A 14,048-nucleotide genomic window follows, 5' to 3' on the forward strand; every position below is an offset into this window, starting at 1 on the left:
GAATCTATATGTGTTAAACATGCTTGTATTATCTTTAAACACCTGTAACTTGTTAACAATATTAACTATATGTGTTAAACATGCTTGTATTATCTTTAACCACCTTTAACTTGTTAACAATATTAACTATATGTGTTAAACATGCTTGTTTTATCTTTAACCACCTTTAAGTTGTTAACAATATTAACTATTTGTGTTAAACATGCTTGTATTATTTTTAACCACCTTTAACTTGTTAACAATATTAACTATATGTGTTAAACATACTTGCATTATCTTTAAACACCTTTAACTTGTTAACAATATTAACTATATGTATTAAACATACTTGTATTATCATTAAACACCTTTAATGTATTAACAATATTAACTATATGTGTTAAACATGCTTGCATTATCATTAAACACCTTTAACTTGTTAACAAAAACATATATTTCTTAAATAAGTAAATGATTGACATTCACGGCACCCGAGGGTCTTCTGAGATGACGCTGGCTACTGCCAGCTCATTAAAATTAGCGACTGAAAGGCGAGAAACACTTTATTTCAACAGACTCTGGCGCCGTACCTGTCGTCAAAACTACAAAGACCGACTGCACAGTTGCACAGTTGCGCTAACAAAATAAGAGTCTCTGAAAGCTGGCGTGCACAAGCTAGCAAGCTACGGCGTTTGCCGACAATGTATTTCTTGTAAAGTGTATACAAAGGAGTACGGAAGCTGGACAAATAAGATGCCAAAAACCAACCACGTTCATGTGGTATTGGACAGAAAGGAGGACTTTTTTTCTCCTCCATTCGAAAATGCGGACGTTATCAGCACCACTGTCTGATTCCAATCAATGCAAGTCATCACAATCAGGTAATACACCAACTTATATTCTTGTCTTCATGAAAGAAAGGAATCTATATGTGTTAAACATGCTTGTATTATCTTTAAACACCTGTAACTTGTTAACAATATTAACTATATGTGTTAAACATGCTTGTATTATCTTTAACCACCCGCCTTCCGCCCGATTGTAGCTGAGATAGGCTCCAGCGCCCCCCGCGACTCCAAAGGGAATAAGCGGTAGAAAATGGATGGATGGATGGATGCTTGTATTATCTTTAACCACCTTTAACTTGTTAACAATATTAACTATATGTGTTAAACATGCTTGTTTTATCTTTAACCACCTTTAAGTTGTTAACAATATTAACTATTTGTGTTAAACATGCTTGTATTATTTTTAACCACCTTTAAGTTGTTAACAATATTAACTATATGTATTAAACATACTTGTATTATCATTAAACACCTTTAATGTATTAACAATATTAACTATATGTGTTAAACATGCTTGCATTATCATTAAACACCTTTAACTTGTTAACAAAAACATATATTTCATAAATAAGTAAATGTAAATTATATATATGAATGAGGTAGATCCCCACGACTTGATCAATTGAAAAGTAGCTCGCCTGCAGAAAAAGTGTGAGCACCCCTGCTCTAGGGGTCTCCACACCCCACTGTATGTATTTATTTTAGTTTGCCTTTTCTTTGGCCGACCCCTATAATGTTATTTATTTTCTCAAAGATAATTTGTCATTCGAATTACCCAATAGAGTTAGGATGTTTATTTGAATTTTTCTGCACGGCATCATACTGAAGAATATTTTGCATCTCCAATTGTCTACATTAGGTAACACCATTATCAGAAAGGCCTTTCGTTATGATGCAGTATAATTTGCAAACTCCGACCACAATACTCCATATAAATATTGTTCAATGAATAAGACTATGGAAGAGTCAATTGAAACAGACATCTTATGTCCAAGCTCATTAAATTGTGCGAGTCTAGCTAATGAAGTGTCTGGTGAGTGTGTGTATTGTTAATTATTAACCTCAAAGTCAATCCGGCGACATGTCCCCCAGCAGGAGAGAGTGACAGCTAATATCAGCCCTTGCCTGAGGACTACCGCGGGACTAATGACAGTCACGGACAAGGACAACACCCGCGGTGAAACCACCACGCCAATGAGGTCGGCAATAAGTGTCGCGGTGATTTCCACTCCTCACCCGGCCCATGGCCTCGGCGATGGACTCCACCATGCCCCCGACCATGCCCCCCTCGCTGGCTGCCTCGTTCAAAGTCACCATGATGTCGTCCACCGCCTCCTTCATCAGCTGTGCGGCTTCGGAGATGGCGTCATGAGTGTGGGATGCCTGTGCATGGTTAAAAACAATAGTCATTATGGCTCCAATTAAGATCAAGGACTAAAAAAATAGATCTAATCTGATTATAATTCTGATCGGAATGTTACTCTGTATGTGGACCTCGAACAAAATTATCCTATTATGACATTCATTTTCATGCATCACACCTTCAATAGATTTTATTTTGACATGCGCAAACTCGGCAGGGTCCTTGAGGGTGCATGGGAGTTTGCCCAACCAGTCAACATGTGTTTTGTGGACTTGGAGAAGGCATTCGACCGTGTCCCTCGGGAAGTCCTGTGGGGAGTGCTCAGAGAGTATGGGGTATCGGACTGTCTGATTGTGGCGGTCCGCTCCCTGTATGATCAGTGTCAGAGCTTGGTCCGCATTGCCGGCAGTAAGTCGGACACGTTTCCAGTGAGGGTTGGACTCCGCCAAGGCTGCCCTTTGTCACCGATTCTGTTCATAACTTTTATGGACAGAATTTCTAGGCGCAGTCAAGGCGTTGAGGGGATCTGGTTTGGTGGCTGCAGGATTAGGTCTCTGCTTTTTGCAGATGATGTGGTCTTGATGGCTTCATCTGGCCAGGATCTTCAGCTCTCACTGGATCGGTTCGCAGCCGAGTGTGAAGCGACTGGGATGAGAATCAGCACCTCCAAGTCCGAGTCCATGGTTCTCGCCCGGAAAAGGGTGGAGTGCCATCTCCGGGTTGGGGAGGAGATCTTGCCCCAAGTGGAGGAGTTCAAGTACCTCGGAGTCTTGTTCACGAGTGAGGGAAGAGTGGATTGTGAGATCGACAGGCGGATCGGTGCGGCGTCTTCAGTAATGCGGACGCTGTAGCGATCCGTTGTGGTGAAGAAGGAGCTGAGCCGGAAGGTAAAGCTCTCAATTTACCGGTTGATCTACGTTCCCATCCTCACCTATGGTCATGAGCTTTGGGTTATGACCGAAAGGACAAGATCACGGGTACTAGCGGCCGAAATGAGTTTCCTCCGCTGGGTGGCGGGGCTCTCCCTTAGAGATAGGGTGAGAAGCTCTGCCATCCAGGGGGAGCTCAAAGTAAAGCCGCTGCTCCTCCACATCGAGAGGAGCCAGATGAGGTGGTTCGGGCATCTGGTCAGGATGCCACCCGATCGCCTCCCTCGGGAGGTGTTTAGGGCACGTCCGACCGGTAGGAGGCCACGGGGAAGACCCAGGACACGTTGGGAAGACTATGTCTCCCGGCTGGCCTGGGAACGCCTCGGGATCCCCCGGGAGGAGCTGGACGAAGTGGCTGGGGAGAGGGAAGTCTGGGCTTCCCTGCTTAGGCTGCTGCCCCCGCGACCCGACCTCGGATAAGCGGAAGAAGATGGATGGATGGATGGATGTTACTCTGTGTGCGGACCTCGAACATTTACATGCATCACACCTTCAATAGATTTTATTTTGACATGCGCAAACGGAAGTAGAAGAAGAAGAAGCAGTGACTATGAGCATTCCTGCTTGTCCGACATTTGTCACGTTATTTATCTTTTATATTTTACTTCTGTTCGCTACTTTTGTTTTACCTCTCTTTTTGAAAGGAGCTGTGTGCCCTCCATGTTGTGATATGTGCGGGTCGGCACATATCACATGTCTTAATGTTACGACATTCTGTGTACGTGCCCGAGGCTAGCAGTTAGCACTTGAATACCTGTAAGGCAGTGAATAAAATAGCTCGTTGAGACGACCACTGGATCCTTCCTTTTATTGTTACATCGACACATGACACCCCAGACCATACTTGTTTTAGAGCAACAAACAGTGTATAACGCCACTTATGTACATGTTTAATGGGAGGAGACAGAAGCAAGACAATCGCTTCATTCCGAGACTACCGTATATTTCGGACTATCAGGCGCACTTAAAATCCTTTCATTTTCTCAAAAATCGACAGTGCGCCTTAGAACCCGGTGCGCCTCATGTACGGAATAATTATGGTTGTGCTTACTGACCTCGAAGCTATTTTTTTTGGTACATGGTGAAATGATAAGTGCAACCAGTAGATAGATGGCAGTCATACATAAGAGATACATGTAGGCTGCAAGGTCACGGCAGTAAACAACACCAAAACTTTAAATGTTCCATTGAGAATATAGAACATTACACACGGCACTCAAAAATCTGTCAAAATGTTTTAGTACGACTTTGGTAAGCTATGAAGCCGCACCGCTTGATGGATTTTCAGAGCATTACATACATAGTATTATTATGGTGTGTGTATAAGGACCACAAAATGGCACCTATTATCTGGCGTTTTGTTTCACAATATTATGCAAAACCATCTTTTTTTACCTTCTGGTACCTGCTGATGTGTATTTTGGATCTGCATAAGCTCTTAAAATTTGTGTTGATAAGCTTCTTCTTTTTCTCTATCTTCTTGTTATGGGACATTCATCCTCCTCTGTTGCCATTTCTAATATAAAGTAGTGTAAAGTTCTTACTTATATCTGTCAGTAAACTCGCTATGGAAGTGCTAAAAACTACCAATGTAGTGAGTTGACATTATTCACCCAAGGAACTTTAGTTATTAGAGAGTTCCGGTCGGACGGTTTTTCACGGCACACATTTCGGGCGTTGTTGTTGCACTAGTGAGCCACGGATGAGGAGCTGCTGCTCCGTTATTGATTGAAGTAAAGTCTGAATGTCATTAAAATAGTTAGCTCCATCTTTTGTCACTTCTTCCACTCCCGTCCTTGCACGCTACATCGCAACAACAAAGATGACGGGGAGAAGACGCTGTCGAAGTGGAGGCATGTAAATAAGACCGCCCACAAAACGGCGCATCCTGAAGCGACTGTCAGAAAGTGACTTGAAGATGATGTGTAAAACATCATCTATGCAACATTTTGAGCAAAGAACCACCATTACATGTTATGTAGACCACAAGGAAGTCTTTTACTTTTAGAAATAAATCATAAAAATTTGACCCCTTTAATGCGCCTTGTAATCCGGTGCGCCTTTTGAATGAAAATAGACCTGACTAGACGCGCTCATCGGCAGTGCGCCTTATAATCCGGTGCGCCCTATGGTGTGGAAAATACGGTAATAAATGTAGTCCTCCCTCCACCACTAAAGTATATCCGACATCACAGACATGCGCAGCAAGGATAATTTAACCTCTTAAGGCCCAGGCTGTTTGTTTACATGCTTTTTTTTATTTCTCTTTGTTATTTGGGCTTATTGGACCCTAATTAGAATAAAAACTAAGAATCATATTTTGATATGATGTACTTAGTCCATAACTACACAAACGTGTACTTCATGTTTAGTGACATGCTAATTCTTATTTTTACACTTTTTTTTTTCCAAATTCCATTGTATGTTATACTCTTCTGACACCACCAGATGGCAGTATAAGTGTCCACATAAGCGGCCATAAGACCCCAATTCAGTAGTGTACATAATTTTGGAAATAAGAGCTAAATCATCAAGGGTTGGAATTGGGGGTTGAATCACCAAAAATGATTCCCGGGCGCAGCAACCGCTGCTGCTCACTGCTCCCCTCACCTCCCAGGGGGTGATCAAGGGTGATGGGTCAAATGCAGAGAATAATTTCGCCACACCTAGTGTGTGTGTGACAATCATTAGTACTTTAACTTTACTTTAATTTAAAAGGTGCTATCCACGCATGTGGCCACTTAACCTTTAGAGGTTTTTAAAGTTAAAGTACCAATGTTAGTCACAAACACACTAAGTGTGGTGAAATTTGTCCTCTGCATTTGACCCATCCCCTTGACCACCCCCTGGGAGGTGAGGGGAGCAGCGGTGGCCGCGCCCGGGAATCATTTTTGGCGATTTAACCCCCAATTCCAAGCCTTGATGCTGAGTGCCAAGCAGGGAGGCAATGGCTCCCATTTTTATAGTCTTTGGTATGACTCGGCCGGGGTTTGAACTCACGACCTACCCATCTCAGCGTGGACACTCATGTGCTCCAGTCTGAATGAATCGGCATAAACCACCCCTTGATTGGAATAAAATTCTGATTAGAATATGCGCGATCGGGTCAGAATATTATGAATGGCGTGTTTACATGAAGCATTTTTAATCCGGTTAGGATTTTAATCCGATGAAATGTGTTTACGTGCACATATCTTAGGGATGTCCCGATCCAGGTTTTTGCACTTCCGATCCGATACCGATATTGTTTTTGCACTTCCGATCAGATACCGATTCTGACCGATACCGATACTGACCGATACTGGCCTATCCGAGCATGTATTAAAGTTTAAAGTTATTTAGCCTACTTAGTTGTCAGAATCATGTTGAAAAGGGTTTTAGTACTCTTGATAACAACTAGCCAGCTGAATTAGGGGAGTTTGAATAATACACAATGGTTGGTAACAAGAAACTGACCTGTTTATTCAAGGATAAACACAAAATAGACAAAATTATACATGACAAACAGAAATGGCATCATTGAAACAAGGGCTGGGCGATATGGCCTTTTTTTAATATTGCGATATTTTAAGGCCATATTGCGATACACGATATATATCTCGATATTTTGCCTTAACCTTGAATGAACACTTGATGCATATGATCACAGCAGTATGATGATTCTATGTGTTTTGATTGATTGATTGAGACTTGTATTAGTAGGTTGCACAGTGAAGTACATATTCCGTACAATTGACCACTAAATGGTAACACCCCAATAAGTTTTTCAACTTGTTTAAGTCGGGGTCCACTTAAATTGATTCATGATACAGAGGGACGGCGTGGCGCAGTGGGAGAGTGGCCGTGCGCAACCCGAGGGTCCCTGGTTCAATCCCCACCTAGTACCAACCTCGTCATGTCCGTTGTGTCCTGAGCAAGACACTTCACCCTTGCTCCTGATGGCTGCTGGTTAGCGCCTTGCATGGCAGCTCCCGCCATCAGTGTGTGAATGTGTGTGTGAATGGGTAAATGTGGAAGTAGTGTCAAAGCGCTTTGAGTACCTTGAAGGTAGAAAAGCTCTATACAAGTACAACCCATTTATCATTATCATTTATATATACTATCAGATATATACTATCATCATAATACAGTCATCACACAAGATAATCACATTGAATTATTTACATTATTTATAATCCAGGGTGTGGAGGGGGGCGCCTGATGTAAGTGTCAAAAAGACAGCCAAAAAAGTTTGATATGAGAATAAATCTAAAGTTAAAATATAGGGTAGAAATGCACCCATTTGCAGGAAATGTAGTCTTGATTTTCAAAATGTTCTTTCAAGGCTTGCATGTCTACATTAAAACATTCTTCTTCATACTGCATTAATATATGCTACTTTTAAACTTTCATGCAGAGAAGGAAATCACAACTAAAAAAAATCACAAATTTTTTCATACGGTGTTGATGTGGAAATTTTTGCCTCGGCATTTTGATGGTGTGGACGTGTGGCACCGAATGGAGATAAGCGTCTCGACAGACGTTACAATATTTGAACAATGATGACGAAAACGGTTTTCTCTGTCGTGTCCGTGTGTCGAAAATTGTTATGCGCTTATTTTTTTATTTGATTTTGTGCGTGGCATAGATTTGCCGTGCGCAGAGGACGTTTGAGCAGGCGCCCACCTTAGCGGCTGCGCTAGCATCACCGCTAACGTTAGCCATGCTGCTACCTCTCTGCTGGGAGAGGACGTATACGTATGTGACGTGTGACGTGTGTAAGAAGTTGCGCTTGCTGTCTGTGAGAAGGAGACAGAAGAAGGAGTGGGAAGAGCCTGTAGTGCAATGCCAGCAGCTAAAAGCAACTGCGTGAGAATCCATGTGGATGTGTTGAAGGTGTGCTGGAAAATGCGGAACGGAAATAGGGAGCAGCAGAAAAGTGGAATGTATTATTTGAGTCTGTGCGTTGGAAAACACGGACCGGAGTATTTTTTTAAACTGGATCTGGATCGGCATTTTCCCATGCCTTGCCGATACGCATTTTTTGGCAAATATCGGCGGCCGATCTGATCCAAATATCGGATCGGGACATCCCTAACATAGCTATTGAATAACGGAGAGAGAAACCAATGCTAACAATGGCACAATAGAGTTTATCCCTGGTGAGGTCCTGTATAAACCGTCTCTGTCCTGCTAAAAGCAGACTGGACCAATTACTGTAAGTGCATACTGTCTGCATCAATAGAGCGAGGAGAACGAGCCGCTATACCTTGACAAGCAGCAATAAAACTCGGTAAGAACTCCCGCAGCTGAGCGACTGACATATAGCTGAGAAATGCTGAGCATGAGAAAGAAAGGACGTTTATGGCTCGGGAGGATCATTCTCATCCACTAGCATTAGTCACACAACTATCACGCCAAACGCATTTATTCAATCAATACCAGTTGCTTATTACCTTTGGGTTTCCGCCACCTTCCTTGGCAGCGTAAAGCATCTGCAAGGCAGACTCGGACAGGGTCTTGGTCTGATCCAGAATGGTCATTTGCTGTTGGTGGTCGTGCAGCTTGGAGGCCAGACCTACTGATGCGACGACAAGTGGCTCAAAGTAGCCGGCCAGCTGAGTCACCTGGGGGAAATAAGGTTAGAAGATGAAGCACTAGATGGAATACAAGCAGAATGATGATATTTATCTAAATCCATAAGGGATAAAGGGATGTACTTACCTTGTGTCCCAGCTGGGCGGCTTCACCCCGGGCGGCCGTGGAGACGGGATCAATCAGATGGCCAATCTCCTGCACGGATGAAGTCAGCTGTTCCTGCAGGGCCTGGTTGAGTTACAAAAGGCGGAGAATTACGGCGTAAATCACAACAGAAAGACTACAGATCCCATTAAGCTCTTTGTCTCAAGACGAGCCACAGCTGAGGGGGGGTGCTTACTTCCATAGAGATATCATCTCTGCTGGGCAGCGTCTGTCCAACCGCAGCCAGGGAAGCTTGCTCAATGTCTCGGATACATTTATTGATGCTATCTATTGAGTAATCACACTCCTTCTGTCCTGGTGCCTTGTCCCTGGGGGCCAGAAAGTTGTAAAACTGCAGACACGCTCGTTCCATTCTGGTGTAAACACTAAGTAAATGCATTACTCACAATAATGCGATTTAAGAAATTAAACAGAATAGAATACAATGGACTTTATTGTCATTATATTTGCATATAATGAGATTAAGGACTCCAATTTAAGGTGCGGTAGTGGAAACAAATATGGAATAAAAATAAATCACATAAGTAATAAAGATAAAAAAATAAGAATTGAAATAAACAGACTACCATCCAATAAAAACAATAAGCAATTCTGTACAATATACAAAAAAATCTGTACAATATACAGAACAAAACAAGAGTACCGGAGTAATACAGTAATGACAATCAGTGTCGGACATATTGCGCTCAAAGGGTAATATTGCACAGTAGGGTATTGGGGTAGGACATACTTGCCAACCTTGAGACCTCCGATTTCGGGAGGTGGGGGGGTGGGGGGGCGTGGTTAAGAGGGGAGGAGTATATTGACAGCTAGAATTCACCAAGTCAATCATTCCATACACACACACACACACATATATATATATATATATATATACACACACATCCTGAAAATATGCAAACAAAACTGTGTTTAGATAATTGATACTTCAAACTTGCATAAATAAATCTTAAGGAATATAACATAACTTGGCTTCTGAGAGCTTCAAAATGTAATGAATAAAATGCTAAAGTTGTTGATAAACAAGCAATTATTTCAATAATTAGATATGGTCATTTTAAATGAATTACTATGATCATTTAAAATGTATTATTTCAAACATGTTTATTTTAATGTATAATTCTATGGCTGGATGTAATAAGGAGTCAGAAAAAATACAAATAAAAATACAATTAATTTTGATGTTTTTAGCAAAATATAGTAAAAATGTATTTTTTATTTTTTTAATTAACAAATATATTTATTTGTAGGTAAGATAAACATAATAATACAATTAATCTCTAGTCTGGATGATTTAGTTCTTGTCACCCTGTTGTCCTCCCGTCATGAAAAAAGGCTGTCCTCACTCAGGTCTGCATGGAGCTGGAGGGGGCGTGGCTTCCAGCTCCGGCTGAAAACCGGGAGATTTTCGGGAAAATATTTGTCCCGGGAGGTTTTCGGGAGAGGCGCTGAATTTCGGGAGTCTCCCGGAAAATTCGGGAGGGTTGGCAAGTATGGGGTAGGACATTGTATAGGGGTGAATCATTTATTATAAACTTGAGTTCAAGATGGTGACAGCTCTGGGAACATGAGATTAAAGACAAGTAAAAGAAGCGTTCATTCAGAAGATGTCTACTGCGAACTGATTAATAATAATAATAATAATAATAATGAATTACATTTGTAACGCACTTTACATTTGTTAACACCTCAGAGTGCTACGAAGTATAAAAAAAAACACAAAGTTAGAATATATAATAGGACATTGAAATAGAAATGATAAGTGTGACCAGTAGATGGCAGTCACACATAAGAGATACATGTAGACTGCACTATGACGCCAGTAAACAAATAATGCATTCTAACTGGTAAATAAACGTACCGTATTTTTCGGACTATAAGGCGCACTCAAAATCCTTTCATTTTCTCAGAAATCGACGGTGCGTCTTATAACCCGGTGCGCATAATGTACGGAATCATTTCGGTTGTGCTTACCGACCTCGAAACAATTTTATTTGGTACATGGTGTAATGATAAGTGTGACCAGTAGATGGCAGTCACACATAAGAGATACGTGTAGACTGCACTATGACGCCAGTAAACAACACCAAAACTTTAAATGTTAAATTAAATTAAATTGGATTTGTTTTATTTAAAGGGGACAATGCAATTTCATAAAACACATGGTTAAAAAAGCCAGAATTAGCCAGAAGGCTGGTTTTCATCTGTAAAAAGGCGGTAAAATTACAATTTAAAAGAAAAAAATCAAAGACAGAGAGAGAAAAAGAAAAAAAGCACACAATACATATACAACATGATGAAAAATAAAATAATTTATCTTAGCATCAAAACAGGCTCATCTTTTAGTGCTGGCAGCTGTAGGCGTTGATAAGCCACATTTCCAATGTTTTTGTGAAGGCCTTGTAAGTTGTGACCAGTTTAACCTCCTCAGGTGCTGAGTTCCACACATTTGCACAAAGTTAGAATATATAATAGAAAATTAAAGTAGAAATCAAAACATGAAAAACACTAGATAAAACAGACATAGATAAAAATAGAAATAAAAGCATGAAAGCACTGGATAAAACAGATAGGTAAGCAGTGCATTTAAAAACAAGAAGGCAGAGAGATGATGAAAAGGTGGCTTTTTAGTCCTATGTTTTTCAACCACTGTGCCGCGGCAGTGTGCGCCGTGAGATACAGTCTGGTGTGCCGTGGGAGATTATCTAATTTCACCTATTTGGGTAAAAAATATTTTTTGCAAACCAGTAATTATAATCGGCAAATAATATGCCGTTGTTGAGTGTCTGTGCTGTCTGGAGATCAGCAGACATACCACGTTATACTCTTCCATATCAGTAGGTGGCAGCAGGTAGCTAATTGCTTTGTAGATGTCGGAAAAAGCGGGAGGCAGCGTGCAGGTAAAAAGGTATCTAATGCTTGAACCAAAAATAAACAAAAGGTGAGTGCCCCTAAGAAAAGACATTGAAGCTTAGGGAAGGCTATGCAGAACGAAACTAAAACTGAACTGGCTACAAAGTAAACAAAAACAGATTGCTGGACGACAGCAAAGACTTACTGTGGAGCAAAGACGGCGTCCACAATGTACATCCGAACATGACATGACAATAAACAATGTCCCCACAAAGAAGGATAAAAACAACTGAAATATTCCTGATTGCTAAAACAAAGCAGGTGTGGGGAATAGCGGTCAAGTAAGACATGAAACTGCTCCTGGAAAATATCAAATAGAGAGAAAAAGCCACCAAAATAGGAGCGCAAGACAAGAACTAAAACACTACACACAGGAAAACAGCAAAAAAGTCCAAATAAGTCAGGGTGTGATGTGACTAGGGCTGCAACAACTAATCGATTAAATCGGTTAAAATCGATTATAAAAATAGTTGGCGATTAATTTAGTCATCGATTCATTGGATTTATGCTATGCGCATGCGCAGAGGCTACGTTTTTTTTTTTAACCTTTATTTTGCAACATTTACAAACAGCTGAGAAACAATAATCAAAATAATAGGGGTGTAACGGTACGTGTATTTGTATCGAACCGTTTCGGTACGGGGGTTTGGTTTCGGTGCGGAGGTGTACCGAACGAGTTTCCACACGGACATATTAAGTAGCGTACTGCACGTTGTGTAAACAATACTCAAAATGCCGGACATTTGAGGCATTTAAGAAACACCGCCCGACAGCCCCGCAAAAGAGGACATGTCCGGTGAAAAGAGGACGTATGGTCAGGACCTAGCCCGTTAGCTGCTATCATGCTAGCAAAAGAGGACGTGAAACCGATCGCTGCTAGCATGCTAGCAGCTAACGGGCTAGGTCCTGACCATACGTCCTCTTTTCACCGGACATGTCCTCTTTTGCGGGGCTGTCGGGCGGTGTTTCTTAAATGCCTCAAATGTCCGGCATTTTGAGTTAGGGTTGCGTGTATTTTCAATATACGTTCAGGGTTAAGAAGGGGTTAAAAACAAAACAAATTGTGCGTGCAGCAGCATTCGTGAGGGAGGGGGAAAGACAGAGAGAGCGAGAGAGTTGTGTTAAACGCGCATGCGTCGTCAGTCTCTGCTTTTTATCGATACATTTATCAGATTTAATTTTTTATTATCTATAGCAGGGGTGTCAAAAGTGTGTATTTTTGTAACATTTTCCTTGATTTATTTGGCAAGTTGAAAGAACATGGCGCCAGTATGCTGTTTTTTTTCCCAATAAAATACTGGAAAGGAAAGAAATGTAGTTTGTCTCTTTTATCCGATTATTAATCGATCAATCGAAGTAATAATCGACAGATTAATCGATTATCCAATTAATCGTTAGTTGCAGCCCTAGATGTGACAGGTGGTGACAGTACACCTACTTTGAGACAAGAGCTATAGTGATGCATGCTTGGTTATGCTTTAAAGTCATATCCAACAATTGCGACAACAAATTTTTACTGTCAATATCGGCTGCTGAGTTTCAATTTTTAATGATTTCTGCAGGTGGTGTGCCTCCGCATTTTTTCAATGAAAAAAATGTGCTTGGCCCAAAAAAGGTTGAAAAACACTGTTTTACCGTATTTTTCGGAGTATAAGTCGCACCGGCCGAAAATGCATAATAAAGAAGGGAAAAAACATATATAAGTCGCACTTTTTGTGGAAATGTATTTGATAAAACCCAACACCAAGAATAGACATTTGAAAGGCAATTTAAAATAAATAAAGAATAGTGAACAACAGGCTGAATAAGTGTACGTTATATGAGGCATAAATAACCAACTGGTATGTTAACGTAACATATTATGGTAAGAGTCATTCAAATAACTACAACATATAGAACATGCTATACGTTTACCAAACAATCTGTCACTCCTGATCGCTAAATCCCATGAAATCTTATACGTCTAGTCCAGGGGTCGGCAACCTTTACCAGTCAAAGAGCCATTTTGACCAGTTTCGCAAATTATAGAAACCAATGGGAGCCGCAAAATATTTTTGATATAACACTGCATGCAAAGCTTTCTTTTTGCTTTGTGCCATACATAAACCAGGGGTCTCAGACACGCTGCCCACACCCTTATATGTAATATGAAAGCTGGTGCGGCACGCGGGTTAAAAATGAATGGCGCTTGTCAGCGTCATGCGTGCCGTGATGGTACAGCATATAGCACCCGCTACAACCAGCGTGCCTGATCAGCCACACGTTGTATGGTGT

General features: G+C 41.1%; 1 protein-coding gene across 1 annotated transcript in view; it reads right to left on the reverse strand.

The window, feature by feature from the left end:
• Positions 1–14,048, reverse strand: part of tln2b (talin 2b) — a 415,773-nt gene that overhangs the window by 108,788 nt on the left and 292,937 nt on the right. Inside the window, exons 38-41 of the mRNA XM_072913901.1 lie at positions 9,037–9,169; positions 8,823–8,924; positions 8,555–8,725; positions 2,064–2,210 (exon numbers count right to left, since the gene is read on the reverse strand). Coding sequence (XP_072770002.1) covers positions 2,064–2,210; positions 8,555–8,725; positions 8,823–8,924; positions 9,037–9,169 — 553 coding nt within the window. The remainder of the gene's footprint in view (positions 1–2,063; positions 2,211–8,554; positions 8,726–8,822; positions 8,925–9,036; positions 9,170–14,048) is intronic.

This window comes from Nerophis lumbriciformis, linkage group LG10 (genome assembly GCF_033978685.3).
Source record: "Nerophis lumbriciformis linkage group LG10, RoL_Nlum_v2.1, whole genome shotgun sequence".
NCBI classification, from domain to species: domain Eukaryota; kingdom Metazoa; phylum Chordata; class Actinopteri; order Syngnathiformes; family Syngnathidae; genus Nerophis; species Nerophis lumbriciformis.